This window comes from Pristiophorus japonicus, chromosome 4, assembly GCF_044704955.1.
Source record: "Pristiophorus japonicus isolate sPriJap1 chromosome 4, sPriJap1.hap1, whole genome shotgun sequence".
Lineage (NCBI taxonomy): Eukaryota > Metazoa > Chordata > Chondrichthyes > Pristiophoridae > Pristiophorus > Pristiophorus japonicus.
The window spans coordinates 9,991,231-10,018,333 of NC_091980.1; the positions used below are offsets into that span (position 1 = coordinate 9,991,231).

The 27,103-nt window shown below is 47.8% G+C and overlaps 1 protein-coding gene across 1 annotated transcript in view; it reads left to right on the forward strand.

Annotated features, from left to right (window-relative positions):
• Positions 1-96: 96 nt before the first annotated feature.
• The window catches only part of ik (IK cytokine), a 69,796-nt gene continuing 42,789 nt past the window's right edge, over positions 97-27,103 (forward strand). Inside the window, exons 1-9 of the mRNA XM_070878010.1 lie at positions 97-260; positions 5,544-5,610; positions 9,327-9,419; positions 13,156-13,215; positions 18,113-18,280; positions 18,963-19,077; positions 21,843-21,913; positions 24,406-24,452; positions 26,845-27,008. Of these exons, the coding sequence (XP_070734111.1) occupies positions 245-260; positions 5,544-5,610; positions 9,327-9,419; positions 13,156-13,215; positions 18,113-18,280; positions 18,963-19,077; positions 21,843-21,913; positions 24,406-24,452; positions 26,845-27,008 (801 nt within the window). The 5' untranslated portion in view covers positions 97-244. The remainder of the gene's footprint in view (positions 261-5,543; positions 5,611-9,326; positions 9,420-13,155; positions 13,216-18,112; positions 18,281-18,962; positions 19,078-21,842; positions 21,914-24,405; positions 24,453-26,844; positions 27,009-27,103) is intronic.

Sequence of the window (27,103 nt, forward strand, 5' to 3'; positions counted from 1 at the left end):
CGGGAGCTAAGGGGAAAGGTCACCCGCGATGATTGACATGCCTGCTGACCAATGGAAATTGAGACTATTGACGGGGCTTCACCAATCATATTGGAGAGGCGGGATCGAGCGAAGTGTCGGGGGTTAGTTGGATAGGCGCTGAGCTGGGAGGAGTCGCCGAGTTTGTGTTTGCATTGTTTTTTGGAGCAATAATAAAATAAATCGTCTTGTGCTGCTCACTGAGCGGATCGGGAAGGTGGGCACCATGCCGGAGAGAGACAGTAAGTGGCCGGCGCTGCGCTGCGTCCCCGCGGCCGGGTGCTGTAGGCCCGAGGCTGTGGCTCGGAGTTTGGAGAGCGGGCCCGTGTGGTTCCCTCAGCCGCGGCTCAGTGGGCAGCGCTCCCGCCTCTGTGTCAGAAGGTCGTGGGTACACGTCCCGCTCCAGGGATCTAGGCTGACACTTCCTCAGCACTGCCCCTCCGACAGTGCGGCGCTCCCTCAGTACTGCCCCTCCGAAAGTGCGGCACTCCCCCAGTACTGCCCCTCCGACAGTGCGGCACTCCCTCAGTACTGCCCCTCCGACAGTGCGGCGCTCCCTCAGTACTGCCCCTCCGACAGTGCGGCACTCCCTCAGTACTGCCCCTCCGACAGTGCGGCACTCCCCCAGTACTGCCCCTCCGACAGTGCGGCGCTCCCCCAGTACTGCCCCTCTGACAGTGCGGCGCTCCCTCCGTACTGCCCCTCCGACAGTGCGGCGCTCCCCCAGTACTGCCCCTCCGACAGTGCAGCACTCCCTCAGTACTGCCCCTCCGACAGTGCGGCGCTCCCTCAGTACTGCCCCTCCGACAGTGCGGCGCTCCCTCAGTACTGCCCCTCCGACAGTGCCGCGTTCCCTCAGCCTTGCACTGGAGTGTCGGCCTGTATTTTTGTGCTCAAGTCTCTGGAGTGGGAGACGAGAGTGCTACCCACTGAGCCACAGCTGACACTAAAGAGACATTAAGCCGAGTCCCTGTCTGCCCTTTCAGGTTCCAAAACCGTGAGAGAGGTGGTCTGCATCTCCACCCTGGATCATAAGATGACAATGTTTAGTTTTTATAACAACAACTTATATTTATATAGTGCCTTTTGATGTAGTCAAACGTCCCAAGGTGCTTTACAGGAGTATTATGGGATAAAAAATTTGTCACCGAGCTGCATAGCGCAGGTGCCCAAAAGCTTGGTCAAAGAGGTATGTTTGAAAGAGAGGTAGAGAAGCGGAGTGACTTAAGCGGGAGCTCCAGAGCTTGGGACCGAGGCAACAAAAGCTTCTATTGTATATTTAGTTTTTTTTTTCTCTCATTCCCATCTTTTTTACACTGATACTGAGATGCCACTATTGAGCATAACATTTTTTGTGATTTTAGTAGGTTTTTTTCCCCTTATTATTTTCTCTCTCTCATTTTTACTAATCGTGATTTTGTTTGAACAGTGTAGCTTAGGGGGTGATATAGAAGTGTTTAAAATTGTGAAAGGATGGTGTAGTATAGATTGCAACAGAGTTCTTCCGATAGTTTAGGGTCAAGAATGAGAGATTGTAGGTTTAAGATTAAGTGTTAAGGAAATTGATGGGATTGAAGGCCGATAAATCCCCAGGGCCTGATAGTCTGCATCCCAGAATAATTAAGGAAGTGGCTCTAGAAATAGTGGATGCATTGGTGATCATTTTCCATCAGTCTATCGACTCTGGATCAGTTCCTATGGACTGGAGGGTAGCTAATGTAACACCACTTTTTAAGAAAGGAGGGAGAGAGAAAACGTGGAATTGTAGATGGGTTAGCCTGACATGAGTGGTGGGGAAAATGTTGGAATCAATTATTAAAGATGAAATAGCAGCGCATTTGGAAAGCAGTGATTTATGAAAGTCAGCATGGATTTATGAAAGGGAAATCATGTTTGACAAATCTTCTGAAATTTTTTGAGGATGTAACTAGTAGAGTGGACAGGGGAGAACCAGTGGATGTGGTGTATTTGGACTTTCAGAAGGCTTTTGACAAGGTCCCACACAAGAGATTGGTGTGCAAAATCAAAGCACATGGTGTTGGGGGTAATGTATTGACGTGGATAGAGAACTGGTTCGCAGACAGAAAGCAGAGAGTCGGGATAAAAGGGTCCTTTTCAGAATGGCAGACAGTGACTAGTGGGGTGCCGCAGCGCTCAGTGCTGGTACCCCAGCTATTTACAATATACATCAATGATTTAGATGAAGGAGTTGAGTGTAATATCTCCAAGTTTGCAGATGACACTAAGCTGGGTGGTGATGTGAGCTGCGAGGAGGATGCTAAGAGGCTGCAGGGTGACTTGGACAGGTTGGTGAGTGGGCAAATGCATGGCAGATGCAGTATAATGTGGATAAATGTGAGGTTATTCACTTTCATGGCAAAAACACAAGGGCAGAATATTATTTGAATGGTGGCAGATTAGGAAAAGGGGAAGTGCAACGAGACCTGTGTGTCATGGTACCTCAGTCATTGAAAGTTGGCATGCAGGTACAGCAGGCAGTGAAGAAGGCAAATGGTATGTTGGACTTCATAGCTAGGGGATTTGTGTATAGGAGCAGGGAGGTCTTACTGCAGTGTTCAGGGCCTTAGTGAGGCCTCACCTGGAATATTGTGTTCAGTTTTGGTCTCCTAATCTGAGGAAGGACGTTCTTGCTATTGAGGGAGTGCAGCGAAGGTTCACCAGACTGATTCCTGGGATGGCAGGACTGACATATGAGGAGAGACTGGATCGACTGGAGTTTAGAAGAATGAGAGAGGATCTCATAGAAACATCTAAAATACTGACGGGATTGGACAGGTTAGATGCAAGAAGAATGTTCCCGATGTTGGGGAAGTCCAGAACCAGGGGACACAGTTTAAGGATAAGGGGTAAGCCATTTAGGACTGAGATGTGGAGGAACTTCTTCACTCAGAGAGTTGTTAACCTGTGGAATTCCCTGCCACAGAGAGTTGTTGATGCCAGTTCGTTGGATATATTCAAGAGGGAGTTAGATATGGCCCTTACGGCTAAAGGGATCAAGGGGTATGGAGAGAAAGCAGGAAAGGGATACTGAGGTGAATGATCAGCCATGATCTTATTGAATGGTGGTACAGGTTCGAAGGGCCGAATTGCCTACTCCTGCACCTATTTTCTATGTTTCTGTGTAAGTGAAATATATTTTAGAAGAATGCAGGATAAACCACTTTTGCACAGAGAATTTAGAAGCTATGGAATTCATTTCCAGGTTTAATGTTAGAGGTGGAAAATTAAAGAAAGACTTGCATTTATATCCTGACTTTCGCAACCTCAGGACGTCCCAATGTTCTTCACAGCCAATGAAGTTGTACTGAAGTGTAGTCACTATTGTAATGTAGGTAACACGGCAGCCAATTTGTGCACAGCAAGCTTCCCCCCCCCCCCCCCAAACAGTATAAGAACATAAGAAATAGGAGCACGAGTAGGCCATATGGTTGCTTGAGCCTGTTCCGCCGTTCAATAAGATCGTAGATAATCCGATCATGGACTCAGCTCTACTTCCTCGCCCGCTCCCCATCTCCCCTTATTCCATCCTTTAAGAAATTGTCTTTTCTGTCTTAAATTTATTCAATGACCCAGCCTCCACAGCTCTATGAGGCAGCGAATTCCACAAATTTACAATACTCTCAGAGAAGAAATTTCTCCTCATCTCAGTTTTAAATGGGCGACCCCTTATTCTAAGGTCATGCCCTCTAGTTCTAGTCTTCCCCCATCAGTGGAAACATCCTCTCTGCATCCACCTTGTCAAGCCCCCTAGAGGCCCAACCTACTCAACCTTTCCTCATAAGTCAACCCCTTCATCTCTGGAATCAACCATGTGAACCTTCTCTGAACTGCCTCCATAGCAAGTATATCCTTTCATAAATATGGAAACCAAAACTGCACGCAGTATTTCAGGTGTAGCTTCGCCAATACCCTATACAACTGTAGCAAGACTTCCCTGCTTTTGTACTCCATCCCCTTTGCAAGAAAGGCCAAGATACCATTGGCCTTCCTGATCACCTGCTGTACCTGCATACCATCCTTTTGTGTTTCATGCACATGTACCCCCAGGCCCTGCTGTACTGCAGCACTTTGCAATCTTTCTCGATTGAAATAATAACTTGCTCTTTGATTTTTTTCTGCCAAAGTGCATGACCTCACACTTTCCAACATTATACTCCATCTGCCAGATTTTTGCCCACTCACTTAGCCTGTCTATGTCCTTTTGCAGATTTTTTGTGTCCTCCTCACGCATTGCTTTTCCTCCCATCTTTGTATCGTCGGCAAACTTGGCAATGTGATAGTGACCAGATAATTTGGTTGAGTGATGTTGGTTGAGGGATAAATATTGGCCAGAACACCAGGGGGAACTCCCCTGTTCTTCTTCCAAGTAGTACCTTAGGATCTTTTGCAGCCACCTGAGAGGGCAGACAGGGCCTCAATTTAATGTTTGTATTAAAGACATTAATGCAATTGGACTCAACAGCAAGAAATACCGCACAGAAGGAGGCCATTCGGCCCATCGTGCCTGTGCCGGCTCTTTGAAAGAGCGATCCGATTAGTCCCACTGCCCTGCTCTGTCCCTGTAGCGCTGCAGATCTTTCCTTTTCAAGTATTTATCCAATTACCTTTTCAAAGTTACTCTTGAATCTGCTTCTGGGCAGTGCATTACAGATCTTAATTCGCTGTGTTAAAAAAAAATAGCAATAGTAATTCTTCTCTTCCCACTGGTTCTTTTGCCAATTACATTAAATCTGCGTCCTCTGGTTACTGACCCTTCTGCTACTGGAAACCGTTTCTCTTTATTTGCTCTATCTAAACCCTTAACAAAAGAAGAGCTTTTATTTTACTACTCTCTGGAGTTTAGAAGAATGAGAGGTGGTCTTATTAAACCACACAAGATTCTGAGGGGTAGATGCTGAGAGGTTGTTTCCCCCCGGGCTGGAGAGTCTAGAACCAGGGGTCACAGTCTCAGGATAATACTGAGATGCGGAGAAATTTCTTCACTCAGGGTGGTGAATGTTTGGAATTCTCTGCCCCAGCGGGCTGTGGATGCTGAATCGTTGAGTGCATTCAAGACAGAGGTCAATAGATTTTTGGATACTCGGGGAATCAAAGGATCTGGTGATCGGGTGGGAAAGTGGAGTTGATCTTATTGAATGGCAGAGCAGGCTCGAAGAGGCTGTATGGCCTACTCCTGCTCCTAATTCTAATATTCTCATTTGGGGTTAATCTGAGGCCAGATTCTCGAGGTGAAAGGTAGTTGTTTAAGTATTTTTGCCTCCCAATGCCCCTCTGTGTGTTGGTATTTGAAATGTTGTCTAATGTAAACATAGAAACATAGAAAATACGTGCAGGAAAGGATGTTTTTAACCCTCTCAGCTCATGTCCAGCTGGGCTGTACGCAGTCAACCCTCATCCCCAGAAAACCTTCACTTCTCCTCCAGTTGGGATTTAAATTTAGTGTGTCTATAAGCAGAACCAGGGTGAATTTTCTTTAAACAGCTTTTCTCGGTTTCTTTCTACAGGTGAACCGTTTTCGAATCCTCTGGCACCGGATTCACACGAGGTGGAGGATGCCCGGTCGCTGAATCAGTGAGTGTTGCCCACAGCTGGGGAAAAGGAGGTCTCGGTGCTTTAATAGAATCGTACAGCACAGCAGAGGCTCTTCAGCCCATCGTGCCTGTGCTGGCTCTTTGAAAGAGCTGTACAATTAGTCTCGCCCCCCCATTGCTCTTACCACATAGCCCTGCAAATTTCTCCTTTTTAATGTGTACATTTCCAATTCTCTTTTGAAAGCTACAATTGAATCTGCTTCCTCCACCTTTTTGGGCAGCGCATCTTAAGCGTCAACATCGAAAAATTCTCCTCATCTCCCCTCTGGTGTCTTTAATCTGTGTCCGCTGGTTACTGACCCTCCTGCCACTGGAAACACTTTCTCCTTTGCAATCGCAGTGTGATGTGTCCGACACTGCACGCTACGCTGTTCATTTGTAGTCTGGTCTAGAGGGTATTGATTTGAAATGAACTAACCTGAGGCAAGATTAAAAGGAATATTAGCGGGTGCAGTGGCGTAGTGGTTATATTAACTGGGCTAGTAATCCCATGACGCAAAATCGAAATACTGTGGATGCTGGAAATCTGAAATAAAAGCAGAAAATGCTGGGAACACTCAGCAGGTCAGGCAGCGACTGCGGAGAGAGAACCAGAGTTAACGTTTCAGATCAATGACCTTTCATCAGAACTGGAAAAAGAGATGTAACAGGTGCAGGGGAAAAATAAACATGCCCCCTATATTCAAATCGAGATCATTGATGTGTATCACAAAGCAAGGGACCTAGTACTGAGCCCTGCGGAACCCCACTGGAAACATCCTTCCAGTCGCAAGTTGATCAAGAACTCCAAGGCCACAATGGTGCTGGATTTCAATGACGTGCAGAATCCCTTTATAATGTTTGTAATTCATTCAGGAAACTCAAAACGTGTAGAATGCAAAGTTTAAGTATTCCACATGAATTGTAGAATTTTAAAAACAGTCAAGTTCCAAGATGTGTGTGTGGCAATAGGACCCGGGTCTCGCTCACGAGCTGCATTGATTTTCCAAACTCATCTGGTGCATAGATGGGCGGTATTCAATAGGGGCCAAGATGTGCCCCTAAGGCTTCTCTTTAACATAGAGGGCCAGCTCTAATGGGTCAGTTTATGTTGGATTTTACAGAGCCTAGTAGGGTTTGCCATGATGTGGCAGACCTAGAGGGTAGAGGAAGTAGTCACCTTGGATGATGATGATGAAATTTATGAACTAGGAGCATGAGTAGACCATACGGCCCCTCAAGCCTGCTCCGCCATTCAATAAGATCATGGCTGATCTTTGACCTCAACGCCCGATCTCAATATCCCTTGATTTCCCCTAGAGTCCAAAAATCTATTGATCTCAGCCGTGAATATACTCAACGACTGAGCATCCACAGCCCTTTGCGATAGATAATTCCAATATTCACAACCCTTTGAGTCAAGAAATCTCTCCTCATCTCAGTCCTAAATGGCTGACCCCTTCTCCTGAGACTGACCCCTAGCTCTAGACTCTCGTCATCTACCCTATTTAGCCCCCTAGTTGCTGGAAGGGCATGATTTTTCCCTGATGAAGCAGCCTGCCCAACCAACCAATGCCCCTTTTATACTACATGTTGATGCCACTGGTGGGGAGACAGACCCCTCAGGAACTTTACTGCTGTGCCAAAGCAGAGAGGGAGCCAACATGCCCACTGGCACCTTCAGTGCAGCGCAGGGTTCCCTCCAGATCACCAGAGTCAGGGGTACTACTGTTTGATTCCCTTGGGGAGGGCGGTGGGGAGTGTGTGTGTGTGAACTGGTAGGGCGACGCCTCACCCCATGCTCGACCAGAGGTTGGGGGGTGGGGGGGCATTCTTGTTTTCGGCAGTGATACCCTCGAGGTGGCGTTCTCAGTAGGAGCATACGCAGTTCGGGAGACACGGCCTGATGCCTCTATAGGGAGCGGTAGCATAGTGATTGTTACTGGACGATGTAATCCAGAGGCCTGGACTAATGATCTGGAGTACGTGAGTTCAAATCGCCACCATAGTGAATTTAAATATCGTTAATAAATCTGGAATAAAAAACTGGTATCAGTAATGGTGACCATGTAACTACCGGATTGCTGTAAAAACCCATCTGGTTCACTAATGCCCCTTTAGGGAAGGAAATCTGCCGCCCTTACCCGGTCTGGGCCTATATGTGACTCCAGACCCACAGCAATGTGGTTAACTCTTAACAGTCCACTGAAATGGCCCAGAAAACCACTCATATTTAAGTGCAGTTATGGACGGGCAATAAATGTTGGCCTACATCCAGCTACGCCCACATCCCGTTTTAAATCAAGATTTCGGAACAGTTTCAAGTGTATTCTTGGGTCACCTTCCTGCCCAGAGGGATCTAGTAATCTGTTTTTTTTTTTATTCATTCATGGGATGTGGGTGTAGTATCAAAAGTTTGATTGAAATATTCACAAAATATATGCTCATTTTATACCAAAGGGAGATGATTATAAAACATGACAGATACAATTATGATTAGGAATTATGCAGGTGCCTTTGTATATGCTATACAAAGATTGCACTGAAGTATCATTCTCATCTCTGACCATGCCAGTGTCACCTAGATGCGCATTTTCATTCATGTTTCTGACAATAACCTGTCACCGGACCCCACCAGTCACCATCTCATTCCACCTTCATGTCTTCATCCATTTTATTTATGGCCCATCCCCAGTTGCCCATGAGAAGGTGGTGGTGAGCCGCCTTCTCGAACCGCTGCAGTCCGTGTGTTGAAGGTGCTCCCACAGTGCTGTTAGGGAGGGAGTTCCAGGACTCTGACCCAGCGACGATGATGGAACAGTATATGTCCAAGTCAGGTTGGTATGTGAGTTGGAGGTGATGGTGCTCCCAAGCGCCTGCTGCCCTCGTCCTTCTATGTGGCAGAGGTCGCGGGTTTGGGAGGTTCTGCCGAAGTCGTCCTTTGTTGAGGTCCCAGACCTGCTGAGCCTGGGATGCGAATGGGCAGCACCTGTAACACAGAGGGGGAAGAAGAGACAACGTTATGATGCTTCCCCCTACCCAGCAGTGAGATGGGGAGGCTATTCACCTGACCGCTCATATTCTGGGAGGGGAGGCGAGGCGGTTCCCCTAAAGGGCCGCGAGTTTAAGCATAATTAATAACGAAAGGTTCTGATAGCATGGATAATAAAATGCTAATTCTTCTGGTTGGAGACTCCATGACAGTGGGCCATCGCTCGTTTAGTAGCAGTTTTTAATTGAAGATAAGGTTAGTGGAAATTTCTTTACGCAGGATTCATTGGAGCATGGAATGTGCTTTGCCACAGGCGAGGGACCATTGTATCCTTTAAGGGAAAGTTGGATACGTAGTTTAAGCAGAGGAAGATACAGGGCTATGGGGAGAGAGCTGGGCGGTGGGATTAGTTTTGGTTTGCTCTGCTCTAGCAAAGAGCTGGCACAGGCACACTGGGCTGAATGGCTTCTCTCCCTGCAGTGGATTTCTGTGGTTTTATGGCTGAGGTACCTAAAGGCTGTCTTTGGAGATGATGGGGTAGTTCACTTGTTTGGGGATTTACAGATCGAGAGCTCTGTCCTCTATTTTCCAATTATCGAGCATGCAATCGGATCGATCTGTATGTGTGTCTCCGGTGGTGCAGTTGGTGATGTAGCTGCAGAATGTCAGCCGTATGGAGGAATGTTGTCACACCGTCATTTAAATTGCAATGTTGCTTTCCACAGATCCAAGCTGACCAATGAGGACTTCCGAAAGTTGTTGATGACCCCAAGGTCGACACCATCATCAGCCCCACCTTCAAAAACCCGCCAACATGAGTGAGTATAATTGGATGGTCAGTGGTTTGAAGAAGTTTTCATTTGGGTTGACTTTGAGATTAAACAAAACAATTGTTGGTTTACAGTTAACTTCCAGCAAAATTTGTTTTACGTGGCCTCCTTTAGTTGCCATAATTGTTTTAAAACCGACACAAAGCTCGGGTTTAATCTTTTTTGTTTTACTTTTTTTGGGTTCAAGTCCCACTCCAGGGACTTGTACACATAAATCTAGGCTGACACTCCCAGTGCAGTCCTGAGGGAGCGCTGCACTGTCAGAGGTGCCGTCTTTCGGATGAGCCGTTCGACCGAAGTCCGTCTGCTCTCTCGGGTGGATGTAAAAGATCCCACGGCACTATTTTTGAAAAAGAGCAGGGGAGTTATCTCCGGTGTCCTGGGGCCAATATTTATCCCTCAATCAACGTAACAAAATCAACTATCTGGTCATTATCACATTGCTGATTGTGGGAGCTTGCTGTGCGCAAATTGGCTGCCGCGTTTCCTACATTACTACAGTGACTACACCCCAAAAGTACTTACTTGGATGTAAAGCGCTTTGAGACATCCGGTGGTCGTGAAAGGCGCTATATAAATCCAAGTCTTTCTAAAAATATTGGTCCCGTAGGTTTTTTTTCCCTCTTGTGAGGAAGTGCCAGACCTCCGAGGGGTGGGTGGGCGGACTGGGTGTTTGGGTAGGTGGTTGATTTTGCAACTGGAGGCTGAAGCAGCCAATGTGACTACTAGAGGTATCTTCACCTGATGCCTGGGATGATGTTCTCCACAGACCTTAAGGAAGGATATACTTGCCATTGAGGGAGTGCAACGAAGGATCACCTTGCTGATTCCTGGGATGGGTGAATTGTCCTATGAGGAGAAATCAAGTAGACTCGGCCTACGTGGCGTATTAAGTTGGAAAGTGTGAGGTCATGCACTTTGGCAGAAAAAAAATCAAAGAGCAAGTTATTATTTAAATGGAGAAAGATTGCAAAGTGCTGCAGTACAGCAGGACCTGGGGGTACTTGTGCTTGAAACACACAAGGATAGTATACAGGTACAGCAAGTGATCAGGAATGCCAATGGAATCTTGACCTTTATTGCAAAGGGGATGGAGTATAAAAACATGGAAGTCTTACTACAGTTGTACAGGGTATTGGTGAGGCCACACCTGGAATACTGTGCATACATTTTGGTTTCCATATTTACGAAAGGATATACTTGCTATGGAGGCAGTTCAGAGAAGGTTCACTAGGTTGATTCCGGAGATGAGGGGGTTGACTTATGAGGAAAGGTTGTGTAGGTTGGGCCTCACTTAATGGAATTCAGAAGAATGAGAGGTGATCTTATCGAAATGTATAAGATTATGAGGGTGCTTGACAAGATAGATGCAGAGAGGATGTTTCCACTGATGGGGGAAGACTAGAAGTAGAGGGCATGATCTTAGAATAAGGGGCCGCCCATTTAAAACTGAGATGAGGAGAAATTTCTTCTGAGGGTTGTTAATCTGTGGAATTTTCTATCTCATAGAGAGCTGTGGAACCTGGGACATTGAATAAATTTAAGACAGAAATAGACAGTTTCTTAAACGATAAGGGGTTATGGGGAACGGGCAGGGAAGTAGACCCGAGTCCATGATCCGATCAGCCACGGTCTGATTGAATGGCAAAGCAGGCTCGAGGGGCCGTATGGCCTACTCCTGTTCCTATTTCTTATGTTCTTATGCTCGTATGTTCTCTCGAGTTTAGAAGACTGGGAGGTGACCTCATTGAAACACAACATTTCCAGGACTTGACAGGATAGATGCATGGAGGGTGTTTCTTCTGGCTGAGGAGTCAAGAACCAGGGGTCACAGTCTCAGGATAAGGGGTCGGCTATTTAGGACTGAGATGAGGAGAAACCTCTTAACTCAGAGGGTGGTGAATCTTTGGAATTCTCCCCCAGAGGGCTGTGCAGGGTGAGTCGTTGAGTATATTCAAGACAGAGATCGCTAGATTTTTGGATATTAAGAGAATCAACAAATATAGGGATAGTGCAGGAAAGTGGAGTTGAGGTAGAAGATCAGCCATGATCTTATTGAATGGCCTAATGCTATGTCTGATCTTATAATCACTCTCACCTCCTCAAGATAAAGCTTCTCAATCTGTGACTGGGTGTTCCTAAGGGAATACCAATCATGAGAGATTGCCAACCTGTTACGGGGAGGGTGGGAGGGAGAGCGAGAGAGAGGAAAAGGGACAACAGTACACATCCTTCCCCCCCCATCCCCCCCCCCCCCCCCCCCCCCCCCCCAAGTGTAGAACCCCTTCAGTTTCTCAGTCCCAGTATCCCTAGAGCGCATTTGGGCATTCGGACTATGGTAGGTGAATTTTGCATATAAAGAAAGACTTGCATTTCTATAGTGCCTTTCACGACCACCAGATGTCCCAAAGCGCTTTACAGCCAATGAATGTACAATGTAGTCACTGTTGTAATGTGGGAAATGTGGCAGCCAATTTGCGCACAGCAAGCTCCCACAAACAGCAATGTGATAATGACCAGATAATCTGTTAAATTTTGTTAAACAGTTTTGATTAGGTGTTTAAACATAATTTGAGAGTGCCATCCAATTTAGTGGGTAATCCCACCCAGATATTAATATAAAATTCAGCAGCGTCTAATATTTAAAAAGCAGGGCAAGCTCTGCGAGGATCCCAGGCAAAATTCCCTCTTTTTTTTTTCCCGGCACGGGCCCTTTAAATTTGCTGCGCAGCATCTTCTCCGGCATCGACAGCTAGTGAGTGGCAACACGACCACGTAGCTATGGGGGAAACTTTGATCCCAGGGTATAATCACAGGCAACCCTAGCGAGCAGTGCAGTGGACTCCCATTAAATTGTGACCTGCGCTATCGTCATTACCTCTCTCGGAGTAGCTGGCCAGGAAGGCTGAATCAATTGGCAGGTCCAGAAGTTATGTACAAGATTCCAAGCATGTCCATGGTGTGTGCTAGATGGCAAGATAGTAGTGCAGCCACTTAAGATTATAGTAACTGAAGGAATTGAGGAGAAACTTCTTTTTCCAGAGGTTGGTTAGATTTTGGAACTCTCGAGGAGTAGTTGAGACGAATAGCATAGAGCCATTTATGTAAATGAGGGAGAAAGGAATAAGAATTAAGAGCAGGAGTAGGCCGTGCGGACCCTCAAGCCTGTTCTGCCATTCAGTAAGATCATGGCTGATCTTCTACCTCAACTCCACTTTCCTGCACTATCCCTATATCACTTGATTCCCTTAAAATTCAAAAATCTATCGATCTCTGTCTTGAATATACTCAAAGACTGAGCCTCCACAGTTCTCTGGGGGTAGAGAATTCCAAAGATTCACCACCCTCTGTGTGAAGAAATTTCTCCTCATCTCGATCCTAAATGGTTGACCCCTTATTCTGAGACTGTGACCCCTGGTTCTAGACTCCCCAGCCCGGGGGAAACATCCTCCCTGCATCGACCCTGTAAGAATTTTAGGAAAGATGTGATTGTACTAGAGGTGGTTATGCTGATGGGGTGAGATGAAGTAGGTTGGGAGGAGGCTGGCATGGAGCATAAACACCGGCACGGACCTGTTGGGCCGCTTTGAACATTCTATGTAATATGTGATGTATTGCAGGATCTTAATCTGACCATTTCCCATTGCGGTTTAATGGTTCTCTGATGGGGAAGGTGGGCAGGTTGTACGTTTGTAATCTAATGTTTGGTACTGTCTTTCCCCAGGATGCCAAGGGAATACAACGAGGAGGATGATCCCGCTGCCCGCAGGAGGAAAAAGAAAAGGTATGCTTGACGGGATTGGCTTCAAATAGCAAAATGGTCGTCCAGTCTCCGTGGTCAGGAATTACCTGTAGAATGGAGAAAGTCGTTTGCGAAGATTCATATTAGACACATTATTCTGATCAAGTGGTCTTTTATTTTTCCTCACCCCTCCCCTCCTAATTGAGCAACATAGGTGAAGGGTCAAAGGCCAGAGTGCAGGACACCACGAAGAGTAAGAGGGATGCAGACATTAATTGAGAGGCATTGGTTAGAAAATGGCAAGCTTGGGTTTTAGAATTGGATCTTAGGAGGAAATGAGGGAGGCAAGAAGTTCTGCAGTGCTCAGAATTACAGGAAAGATGTGATTCCACGCGAGAGGGTCCAGAGGAGATTTCCGAGGATGTTGCCTGGACTGGAGAATTTTAGCTATGAGTAAAGATCGGCTGGGGATGTTTTCTTTGGAACAGAGGCGGCTGAGGGGAGATTTAATTGAGGTGTATAAATTAATGATCGAGTGGATAGGAAGGGCCTCTAGTGTGCCAGCGCAGCCTTCGGCCACCTGAGGAAGAGTGAGTGTGTTTGAAGACCAGGACCTCAAATCTGGCACCAAGCTTATGGTCTACAGGGCAGTAGTGATACCCGCCCTCCTATATGACTCAGACGTGGACCATATACAGTAGACACCTCAAAGCGCTGGAGAAATACCACCAGTGCTGCCTCCGCAAGATCCTGCAAATCCACTTGGGGGATAAACGCACCAACGTCAGTGTTCTCGATCGGGCCAGCATCGAAGCACTGACCGCACTCGATCAGCTCCGCTGGGCGGGCCACATCGTCCGCATGCCCAACACAAGACTCCCAAAGCAAGCGCTCTACTCGGAACTCCTACACGGCAAGTGAGCCGCAGGTGCGCAGAGAAAACGTTTCAAGGACACCCTCAAAGCCTCCTTGATAAAGTGCAACATCCCCACCGACACCTGGGAATCCCTGGCCCAAGACTGCCTTAAGTGGAGGAAGAGCATCCGGGAGGGCGTTGAGCACCTCGAGTCTCATCGCCAAGAGCATGCAGAAACCAAGCGTAGGCAGCGGAAGGAGCGTGTGGCAAACCGATCCCACCCACCCCTTCCCTCAACTACTGTCCGTCCCACCTGTGACAGAGACTTTAATTCGGCGTAGGCAGTTAGGCTCCTACAGCAGTGCCTGGTCTCCAGTCGTCTAGGACCCCCTTGCCACTGGATCAAGACCTTGCTCAGCTAAGCCCGTGTGCAGCGACCACCCCACGTTAAAAGAACTTGCGCACAGACATCTTCCACTTCGTTAATATGAAGTTCGGGACCTGGAACGTCAGGACCCTCGTGGACAACTCCAACAGCGACAGGTCAGAACGCTGCACTGCCATAGTTGCCCAGGAACTTAGCCGTTTTGACATAAGACATCGCCGCCTTAAGCGAGACCCGGCGGGCAGGGGAAGGCCAGAAGGCCAGCTCAAGGAACATGGTGGAGGCTACACCTTTTTCTGGAAAGGAAAGCCAGAGGAAGAATGCTGCCTTCATGGGGTCAGCTTTGCCGTCAAAAATGAATTCGCCACCTGAACTCACTTTTAAAGTGGAAGCAAATCTTCCTTGATTCGAGGGACTGCCTATGATGATGATGATGGATAGGAAGGACCTATTTCCCTCAGCAGAAGGGTCAATAACCAGGGGGCATAGATTTAAAGTAAGGACACGACTGCTGCCAACAAAATAAAGTAGTTGCACATGCACAGTTCCAATAGTTTCTTGGCTGTTCTCACGGACTTCAGCAGTCACTGTGATATATTCATGTGGTTTGTGAAATAACAACAACTTGTATTTATATAGCGCCTTTAACATAGTGAAACGTCCCAAGGCGCTTCACAGGGGTATAATGTGATAAAAAAATTGACACCAAGCCGCATAAGTAGAAATTAGCGCAGGTGACCAAAAGATTGGTCATAGAGGTATGTTTTAAGGAATGTCGAGGGAGGAAAGAAACCTAGAGAGGCGGAGAGGTTTAGGGAGAGAGTTCCAGAGCTTGGGGCCAGGCAACAGAAGGCACGGCCACCGATGGTTGAGCGATTATAATCAGGGATGCTCAGGGGGGCAGAATTGGAGGAGCGCAGATATCTCTGGGGGGGTTGTGGGGCTGGAGGAGATTAGAGATAGGGTGGGGCGAGGCCATGAAAGGATTTGTGAACAAGGATGACATTCTTGAAATCGAGGCGTTGCTTAACCAGGAGCCAATGTAGGTCAGCGAGCACAGGGAGTGATGGGTGAGCGGGACTTGCTGCGAGTTAGGACATGGGGCAGCCGAGTTTTGAATCACCTCTAGTTTACGTAGGGTAGATTGTGGTAGGCCAGCCAGGAGTGTGTTGGAAGAGTCGCGTCTAGAGGTAAGAAAGGCACGGATGAGGGCTTCAGCAGCGAATGTAATTATTAGAAGTAAAGATACTTGCTGATTCCAGTAATTTCGAACGGGTTTCTGGTGGGCGATGTGGTGATTTGAAGGTGGGATTTGGCTCGGATCCAAATTTCACGCGTGGCGCTGATGCGTTCGAGACGCCAAAGCTTCAGGAGCTTGCCAACGGTCAGCATCCACCCAGCTTTAAATTTAAGTCATAACAGACGTGGCTGATGGTAATATTTAACATTAAACTAACAGTAGGGAGAGGGGGTGGGGCAAAGAGATCGCTGCCGTCGAACTGAACCTGGGGAGAAAGTTAACATTCATGCGCTGCTGTCTGAGCCGAAAAGAAAATTAAAATTAAAATTTGAGTTGTTTCTGTCAGCTTATGTCGAATTGGTGTTTCTTGTTTGGAACTGGTGTTTCTATCGGATTTATGAAAGTTGACATTTATGCGAGGATTCAGCACAGCTTCTGGTAGCTTTTGGTTCATTGGCAGCAGTCACTCTGTTAAAGTTATTGGTAGAAGGATGAGAGGGGAGTTGAGGAGAACTTTTTTCACCCAGAGGGCGGTCGGGGTCTGGAACTCACTGTCTGAAAGGGTGGTAGAGGCAGAAACCCTCATAGCATTTAGAAAATACATGGATATTCACCTGAAGTGCCGTGACCTACGGGGTTACAAACCAAGAGCTGGAAAGTGGGATCAGGCTGGGTAGCTTGTCGGCTGGCGCGGACACGATAGGCCGAAATGGCCTCCTTCTGTGCTGTACATTTCTATGAATTGGAAGACTGGGCAATAACATTTTGATTTCAATATAATAAGGAGGCAGAGACTGTGTAGGGCGGTGTTTTTTGGAGGTTGGGAAAAAGAAGAGAGGAAAGTTCAGAGAAGCCAGGATCATAGTAGTATCAGACACGGGAGAAATAATGATGGACAGAAATAAGTTTTACACGATGGGCGAGAGCATGGTCGTCTATCAGAAAAGTCCTCTTCTGTTCTAGACCAATGTACGGAAGAGGTGTCGGAAGAAACTTTCACTTTGTAATATCCTGGCCGTGGCTTCTATATTCAGCATGTGCCACAGGATGAAACTTGTATTAAAGGAAACTGCATTGTAGAGCAGCATTGCAAGCCTTGATTCGTAATTGAACATCCTGGACATGATAAAGTTTATAGTGGCGAGCTTTGCTCAATCTCTTCTATTTAAAAATATAAATCTATTTTTGTTAGTTTTGTGAGTAAAGTGTTCATGTTGGAGAAGGAACAACTTTCCATTTCAGGCACCCAATGGCTGCACCGAGCCAGGTCCAGTCCAATTAGATCGTAGAATCATACAGCACAGGAGGATGCTGTTTACCCCGTTGTGTCTGTGCCGGCTCTTTGAAAGAGCTATCCATTAGGCCCACTGCATTTCCCCTGCAATTTTATCCCCTTCAAATATTTATCCAATTCTCTTTTGACGTTACTATTGAATCTGCATCCACCAACCTTTCAGCAGTGAATTCCAGATCAAAATTTCGTCCATCAGCTTTCGATGTAGACTAAAGCTTCCTCTACTGTGCCCCTTGTCACGTGCCTCAGGTGCAGTCTTCCACTGCGCCCCTCTATGCTTCCAGTTTTTAATTTCCCACACTCGGCACCCTATTGACCCTCTGAGTGAAATTTAAGGGCAGGTTTAGGCTGTGGCTCCTTGTCCACTAAAAACTAGATAGAGGCTGTCTGAACACGCTTCGTTAAGACCCCTCTAGCTAGCAGACGGAGGAAGGATATTGTAATGTATTTGCTTCATGGGTCCTTTGCTTAAGAATTCATAGCAACACATTGCTATTAAGAACAAGGTGGTTTATTAGCAAATGGTTTAACAATCACACTACACATTACCAGTTCATCCACCAGGCTCACAACCACCTGTCTCATCGTGGATCCACTGAACCCAACAGGCTGGGGTTTTATTGAGTCTTGTGGACATCACGTGACTGGCTAAGCCACTCCCAACTCAACAGCTCTACAACTATTTTTGTTGTATCTGTAAAACAAATGTAAATCAAATGCCCCCTTATTAAACAGGCACAAAAACCAACAATTTAAACAAATGAAACTTTAAACGGTCAAATAAAAATTTTGTTGCCAGGGGTGACGATGCACTCCAGTCCCTCCGGCGCCCACCTCTCGCGGAAGTACGCGAGCATACCGGTGAACACCGCGTGCTCCATCTCCAGGGACACCCTGGCTCGGATGTAACCGCAGAAGAGAGGCAGGCAGTCGGGCTGAACGAGCCACTTTGGCCATCAACAGCTCTCTACAACTATTTTATTGTAATACTTTAATCAAGTGCCCTCAACAGCTCTACAAACCTGTGAGCATACTCACAGGTGCATATATTGCAGATACTTTCACCCCCTGTGTACTGAGCTGGGTTTGAACCCGGGTCCAAGAGACGGAAATCTCGGCGCCTGCCGTCATTCAACTGACCTTTTCCTCAATTTCACATTTCAGCTATTACGCGAAGCTACGGCAGCAGGAGCTGGAACGAGAGCGCGAGCTGGCGGAGAAGTACCGCGACCGAGCGAGGGAGAGGCGAGACGGCGTGAACAAAGATTACGAGGAAACCGAGCTCATCAGCACGACGGCAAACTACAGAGCAGTCGGGCCGACGGCAGAGGCGTAAGTAATTGAAGCGAGATGGGGGTTCATTTACCCTTCCGAGACACTGGCCCTGTCGCCACCACTTCCAGCGTCTGTGTCTAAAACGGGCAGTCGCTTTATATCGTCCAGAAAGCGACAACCATTCTCCATTTCAAAGTTGACTGTTGTAGCGTCTTAGGTGCTCTCTGTGCATTAAGGGCAGCAACAGCGGTGCGGGTACGCACTGGTTCGCACCCTGTTAAGGTGCACTGAATGCAAGAGCAATCGTAATTAAATAGCAACTCGCTAATGTTCACTTACCTCGTGTGTACACCAGCCCTTCTAATTCCCATCTTAAGTGGCGTGGGGTTGCCGTTTGTTCTAAGCACTGACTAATTTAAATAAAAACTGCAGGTCCGAGTGGAGCTGGAAACAAGAACTTGTATCTATATAGGGCTTTAACATAGTAACACGTCCCAACGTAACTTCCGACGGTCGCTGTGGCTGCTATAAAATCGTCTTTTTTTTTTTAAAGTCACAAATTTCTACTAAGGCAATTATTTTCTTGATTTGAAAGGGAAATCACTTTGACCGAACATCATGCCTGTAATCTTGTTTGTTTTTTATTCTGAGAGAGGCCAGGAGTTTCCACCGTTGCCTGCAGCTCATTCTTTCTTTCTTTCTTTCTTTCTTTCTTTCTTTTTGTTTCTGTTCGCCGCAGGGACAAGTCTGCAGCGGAGAAACGGCGTCAGCTGATCCAGGAATCCAAGTTCTTGGGTGGTGACATGGAGCACACTCACTTGGTGAAAGGGTTGGACTTCGCCCTGCTGCAAAAGGTCGGCACTTGTCCGTTTGAGATGGGGAAAGAGGGCTAAAGTCCATGAGGAGGAATTGCATCAAAGGTTGCCTGAGTGCAAAAGAAAGAAAGACGTGCATTTATATGACGCCTTTCACAACCACCGGACGTCTTTGCAGCCAACGAAGTACTTTTAGAGTGTAGTCACTGTTGTAATGTAGGAAACGCGGCAGCCAATTTGCACATAAGCAAGCTCCCACAAACAGCGATGTGATGATTGATCTGCTTTTTTGGTTATGTTGACTTGAGGGATAAATATTGGCCCAGGCCATTGGGGATAACTCCCCTGCTCCTCTTCGAAATAGTGCCATGGGATCTTTTACATCCACCTGAGAGAGCAGAAAGGGTCTCGGTTTAACGTCTCAGCCGAAAGACAGCATCTCCGACAGTGCAGCACTCCCTCAGCACTGCACTGGGAGTGTCAGCCTAGATTTATGTGCTCCAGTCCCTGGAGTAGGACTTGAACCTCCAACCTTCTGACTCCAAGGCGAGAGAGCGAGAGAGCCATGGGATCTTTTACATCCACCTGAGAGAGCAGACTGAGCCACAGCTGATACTGTGTAGCTGAAGTACAAGGCACAGTTTTCCTGCCATCAGCTCCCTTGGAATCACTTTGTTCCTTAAATGTCAGCCGTGGCTTGGTGGGTAGCCCTCCTGCCTCTTCAGTTGGAAATTGGCTGCCGCGTTTCCTACACTACAACAGTAACTACAACTTCAAAAGTACTTCATTAGTTGTAAGGCACTTTGGGACATCCTGAGGTCATGAAAGGAGCTACATAACCGCAATCCACTTTGTTTCTGTAGCAGTGAGTTGCCACAAGACCCAGTGGGTCCACCCCTGGCTGGGACCATGCCTGGTGAGAATATAGCGGCGCACTCCCAAAACCAGAGCTGCAAAGGGGGTCGGATTGTGGGGAAATGGTTTTGACAAAAAGTGTGATGAGAAATTGGGCAATGCGAATGTACATGTGTTAAGTTATTAATAGCGGCAGTCTGGGCTGGGAGGGTGGGAAGGGAGGTCAGCAGGGAGAGAGGCAGTCGGCGGGCCGAGGGGGTCGGCGAGGGAGGGGATGAGGAGGGGACGACGGGGAGAGGGAGGGAAGGAGGGAGGGGGGTCGACGGGGAGAGGGAGGGAGGGGGGTTCAGCGGGGAGAGGGAGGGGGGGGTTCAGCAGGGAGAGGGAGGGTTCAGCGGGGGGGAGGGAGGTTCAGCGGGGAGAGGGAGGGAGGGGGGTTCAGCGGGGAGAGGGAGGGAGGGGGGTTCAGCGGGGAGAGGGAGGGAGGGGGGTTCAGCGGGGAGAGGGAGGGAGGGGGGGTTCAGCGGGGAGAGGGAGGGAGGGGGGGTTCGGGGGAGGGAGGGGGGTTCAGCGGGGAGGGGGAGGGAGGGGGGTTCAGCGGGGAGAGGGAGGGAGGGGGGTTCAGCGGGGAGAGGGAGGGAGGGGGGTTCAGCGGGGAGAGGGAGGGAGGGGGGTTCAGCGGGGAGAGGGAGGGGGGTTCAGCGGGGAGAGGGAGGGAGGGGGGTTCAGCAGGGAGAGGGGGTTCAGCGGGGAGAGGGAGGGAGGGGGGTTCAGCGGGGAGAGGGAGGGAGGGGGGTTCAGCGGGGAGAGGGAGGGAGGGGGGTTCAGCGGGGAGAGGGAGGGAGGGGGGTTCAGCGGGGAGAGGGAGGGAGGGGGGTTCAGCGGGGAGAGGGAGGAGGGGGTTCAGCGGGGAGAGGGAGGGAGGGGGGGGTTCAGCGGGGGAGAGGGAGGGAGGGGGGTTCAGCAGGGAGAGGGAGGGAGGGGGGTTCAGCGGGGAGAGGGAGGGAGGGGGGTTCAGCGGGGAGAGGGAGGGAGGAGGGTTCAGCGGGGAGGTGGGGGGGTTCAGCAGTGAGGGGGGTGGGGGCGGGTCAGTCGTGAGAGGGGGCGGGGGCAAGAAGAGGCGGAAAGAGGAGCGGGAAGGTGAAGAGGAGAGGCGAGATTGCACATCATCCACCTCCATGGAGAAGTGAGATGACTGGAAGCAAGAAACACAACACACAGCCACCTCCGAGGGCTGCATTACTCCTCCCCTCTGCCGTCTGTCTGTGACCCTTTGCTCTATCTCCCATCCAATGCACACAGGCTCTTGCAGCACCAGGTGCTCTCAATCCTGGCCCTTATCTCTGGTTCTTATTTTGAATTCTTCAACCACCGCCACTGAGGTGCCATGTTTCCATGAGCTCGGCTGCCCAAGTTGGGTGCTGGGAGCTCCAGGCGTCGGCTGTTGGCGATGCCGTGGATTCTGCAGAAGCTCGTGCGTCAAACCTTCCCGCATCATTCGCTTCAGTGCTATAGCTCATCGGCTGAAGGATCACTTTTTAGCTGATTTGTCAAGTTCATTGCGCCAATCTGGGCCCCATCTTCAGTGTGGACAGTGGGATTTAGCAACCAGAAAAAAGCCTTAAAATGGGAAGAGAAAGGAAAGACGGGCTAGAGCAGAAGTTGGGTTTTGAAACTTCATAAACAATCTTAAAAGGGACCTTTTAACTCGTTGTGTTACAATAATAATTAACTCCTGACATCTCTCTTAACTTTTCATTGGGAGAGGGATTCTTTGTTTTGATGGAGCTGAGTTTCTCCAGCTGCTGGCCGTGTAAGGGTTAATGCTGTTGTTCACCAACATTTTCACCCTTTGGTGCATCTGACTCAAGTTTGTTTCTTGTGAGCAAATCGTATTCGGGCAAGATTTCAGAGTCTTAACTAATTCCTCCTGATTTTTTAAAAATTAGGTCCGTGCGGAAATCACCAGCAAAGAGAGAGAAGAAGAAGATATGATTGAGAAAGTTCAGAAGGAAGTGAAGTAAGTGATTTGAAATGATGTTATGACAGTAGAGAAAGGAAGCAGTTTGGTAGGGTTGAAGACCAATATCACACTTTATTTAAATCTTAAAGCTGTGTACAGTTTTAGTCTCCTTACCTAAGGAAGAATATATTTGCCTTTGGGGAGTTGCAACGAAGGTTCACCAGACTGATTCCTGGGTTGGGGCAGGTTGTCCTATGAGTAGAGATTGAGCTGACTAGGCCTCTATTCCCACGAGTTTAGAAGAATGAGAGGAAATCTCATTGAAACGGATAAAAAAGGGGCTTGACTGGGTAGACGCTGGGAGGATGTTTCCCTGGCTGGAAAGTCGAGAACTAGAGGGTCACAGTTTCAGTATAAAGATGTCGGCCATTTTGGACTGATATAAGCGGAAATTTCTTCACTGAGAGGGTGGTGAATCTTTGGAATTCTCTATCCCAGAGGGCTGTGGAGGCTCTGTTTTTGAGTATATTCAAGACGGATCAATAGATTTTTGGATATTAAGAGAACCAAAGGATATGGGGATAGGGCGGGAAAGTGGAGCTGAGGTCAAAGATCCGCACGATCTTATTGATTGGTGGAGCAGGCTCGAGGGGCCGTATGGCCTACTCCTGCTCCTATTTCTTATGTTATTATGTTAATATTTAAAGGAATAAGGAAACAACTAAGCAAATTGAATGGAAGAAATTCACAAACACTGAAGTGGAGGACAAGTAGAACACTTTTAAAGGCACAATGTTGAGCATGCGGGATAAACACATAGCCTAGCATCAACAAGCTCAGACTAAACAAGCAGGACCCTAAATGGATTAACCAAGACAAAGTGAATTGGGAGAATAATTTCACATTTTAACTGGGAGAACTGGGGAAGGGGTTCACTGGGATGAATGTAGCAACATGCAGAAACATGTTAAAGGGTCGATTGGAAGAGCAAAGAGGGACCCAGAGAAAACACAGAGCTACAGAGGCAAAATGGAAGTAACAGCAAGAGGGCAGTGGGAGAAGTGGTTAGAGCCACAAATGGATGGCAATTGAGTTGAAACTTAGGATAAGCAGAAGGTGGTAAATATTTTGTACCAAGTGTTCACATGTGAGTGGCTTAGCCAGTCACATAATGTTCACAAGACTCAATAAAACCCCAGTCAGTTGGGCCCAGGTCATCCACGATGAGGTATGCAGTTGTGAGCCTAGTGGATGAACTGGTAATGTGTAGTGTGATTGTTAAACCTTTGTTAATAAACTAACTAGTTCTTAATAGCAATGTGTTGCTATTAATTCTTAAGTAAAGAACCGATGAAGCAAGGGAAGATATGCCAAAATTTCATGTCAACCGACACTTTAAACAGCTGATTGATCAGGGGATCAATTTCTCTACCCCATGTGCTGATCGGATCCTTGGCCCCCTTAATTCTGCTTACTTTTTAAAAATGTATTTCATTTTTACTCGCTACCGAACTCTGAACAGAATGGTGTGACTGGTGCTCATTGACACTTTAAATAGTTGAATCACCAACACCATATTGAGGGGAGAGACTGAACTAAAAGGGCTAAATTAAGAGGACAGGTTGCATAGACTAGATTTGTATTCCCTTGAGAACAGAAGATTAAGAGGGGGTCTAATTGAGGTATTTAAAGGATTTGATGGGGTAGATAGAGAGCAACTAATTCCACTGGTGGGAGAATCCAGAACAAGGGGGCATAACCTTAAAATTTGAGCCAGGCCGCTCAGGGGTGATGACAGGAAGCACTTCTTCACACACAGGGCTGTGGAAATCTGGGACTCTCTCCGTCAAAAAGCTGTTGAGGCTGGGGGTCAGCTGAAAATGTAATGGTTGATGGATTATTTTGTTGCGTAATATTATTGAGGAATATGAAACCAGGGTGCGTAGATGGAGTTAAACATAGAAACGTAGAGAATAGGTGCAGGAGTAGGACATTCGGCCCTTCGAGCCTGCACCACCATTCAATATGATCATGGCTGATCATGCAACTTCAGTATCCCATTCCTGCTTTCTCTCCATACCCCTTGATCCCTTTAGCCGTAAGGGCCACATCTAACTCCCTCTTGAATATAGCTAACAAACTGGCCTCAACAACTTTCTGTGGTAGAGAATTCCTCAGGTTCACAATTCTTTTAGTGAAGAAGTTTCTCCTTAAGATAGAGAATGGCCATGATCTCATTGAATGTCAGAACAGGCACAAGGGGCGGAATGGCCTGCTCCTGATCCTATGACACTACACATCAGGAATTGCCCACACTGATCAGTCAGGGCTGCATATAAGTTTTAGTTTCACAATAAGTGGACCCCACCCGCTGCTATAAACATGAGCAGACCCAAGGGAGAGCTGGCTGGAATTTGAATGTTTTAGTCATGCCTTTCGGTGGGAGCCAGATTTGTCTTGATCTTTGAAGTGAAATCATCCCTTTTTGGAAGAATTACCGCAGAGAACTTTCAATACGAATGTTAATATTTTTTTTAATTCTCTTTCAGAAAAGATGAAGACCCGGAAAACAAAATCGAATTTAAGACTCGTTTAGGTAAGCCGCAATAGTTTTGGACATCTTGGGGAATGTGTATTATTAGTGCTCCTAATAATTTCAGTAATGACCTTGCATGGTACAAAAGCTGCTTGCCGGATCACCAAGCTGCCAACATCTGAGCCCGTTTTAAAGAGGGTGGCCTGGGTTTTCTGACTGCATTGCCAACACTACTATACAAGACCCTAAGAAATAGGAGCAAGAGTAGTCGGCCATACAGCCCCTCGACCCTGCTCCACCCTTCAATAAGATCATACCTGATATACTACCTCATCTCCACCTTCTGCCTCACCCCCCCTTGATTGCCTCAGTGTCCAAAAATCTAGCGATCTCCGTCTTGAAGAGAGTTCCGAAGATTCGCAGCCCTCTAAGTGAAGAAATGTCTTCTCGTCTCAGTCCGAAATGGCCGCCCTCATATCCCGAGACTATGGTCCTTAATTCTAGACTCCCCGGCCAGAGGAAACAGGTCCTCAGCATCCGCCCTTTCACCCCTCTCAGAACCTTGTACGTTTCAATGAGATCATCTCTAATTCTCCTAAACTCGAGAGAGTATAGGCCCATTCTACTCCATCTTTCCTCATGGGACAACCCTTTCATCACAGGAATCAATCTAGATAGTGTATATGGGACTAAAAGGCAACTGGAATGTTGGCCTTTATTGCAAGTGGGATGGAATATAAAAGCAGAGGAGTCCTGCTACAACTGTACAGGGTATTGGTGAGACCACACCTGGAGTACTGTGTACAGTTTTGGTCTCCGTATTTAAGGAAATATATACTTGCTTTGGAGGCAGTTCAGAGAAGGTTCACGAGGTAGATGAGGGGGTTGACTTATGAAGATAGGTTGGGCCTATACTCATTGGAGTTCAGAAGAATGAGAGGTGATCTTATTGAAACATATAAGATAATGAGAGGGCTCGACAAGGTGGATGCAGAGAGGATATTTCCACTCATAAGGGAAACGAAAACTAGGGGTCATAATCTCAGAATAAGGGGCCGCCCATTTCAAACGGAGATGAGGAGGAATTTCTTCTCTCAGAGGGTTGTAAATCTGTGGAATTCTCTGCCCCAGAGAGCTGTGGAGGCTGGGTCATTGAATATATTTAAGGCGGAGATAGACAGGTTTTTGAGCGATAAGGGAGTAAAGGGTTATGGGGAGCGGGCGGGGAAGTGGAGCCGAGTCCATGATCGGATCAGCCATGATCTTATTGAATGGTGGAGCAGGCTTGAGGGGCCAAATGGCCTACTCCTGCTCCTATTTATGTTCTTAAAATAATTCAATTATGGGGACAGGTTGCATAGACTAGGCTTGAGTATAGAAGATTAATGGGTGAACTAATCAAGGTGTTTAAGATTAAAGGATTTGATAGATTAGATCGAGAGAAACTTTCCTCTGGTGGGGTGAGTCCAAAACAAGGGGACATAACCTTAAAATTAGAGCCAGGCCACTCGGGTGATGTCCGAAAGCACTTCTTCACACAAAGAGCAGTGGGAATCTGGAAGACTCTTTCCCCCAAATTGAAATTTGATGGATTTTTGTTGGGCAAGGGTATCCAAGGTGGGAAGCTGGAGTTAAGAGACAGATCAGTCATGATCGCATTGAATGGGGGAACAGGCTCGGGGGGGCTGAACGGCCTCCTCCTGTTTCTAACAGCAACCCATTCGTTTTCAAGTAGGTCGCCATGGGCGTTCTGATCAGAAAACCCAGGCCGGTGTCTCGACATCGGGCACAGCACATCAATCCACGGCAAACTCTGTTTATTCCCTATTCGCCAATATTCCTGTTAATTTTTCTTTGGGTGCGTGGCCACTTTCTGGTCCGGGATTCTCTGGTCCGGAAAGATCCGTGGTTCGGCATCGGTTTCCCGAGCATCCTGGCTCTCGGTGATCAGAGCGCAACTGCCGCTTTGCGTGGGTGGCGTCCCGGTTTCCCGGCTCTCGGTGTTCATTGCTGTGGAGAGAGAGAGAGCGCGCGAGGTCCAAGCTTCGCAGCCTGAGCCGGAGCGCGGCAGAGGCGTTCAGGAGCCCGGGCGCTGACTAACCGGTACCGGTATGCCGAGGCTCGGCGTGACCTCCCATGGTTTGGAAAATTCTCTGTTCAGGTCCCAAGGGTGCCGGACCAGAGAGGTCCAACCGGAACTGCGAACGCGCGGTTTTTCTCATCGAAGAGCCGGCTGCGTGGGAGGTGCAGAGAACATTATAGGGAACATTGCAGGTCACGTATAATACTGCCCGAGTACAATCCCCCACCACTTACCCAGTCCGTGCTAATCTCAGACAGCCATCGCCATCGGAGTCACTTACAAAGGCCCCGTTTAAACCCCGTGCTATTTTGTGCTGCTCAGTATTTAACTGATTGAGGAGCTCATTCGCGACCTTGTGTTTCTCTCCAGGACGTAACGCATACCGTATCCTGTTTAAAATTAAGCCCCAGGAGCGCAACGAGCTGTTTTTGCCGGGGCGCATGGCGTACGTCGTGGATCTGGACGATGAATACGCGGACACTGATGTACCGACCACGCTAATCAGGAGCAAAGCCGACTGCCCGACAATGGAGGTGAAGCTTAGCCGTGCGACAACGGGCATTTGCAATTGGTCTGGAGGGGCTTTAAAGGGGCTTTGAAACTTTAGGCAGTTTTAAGTTTGTGCTGG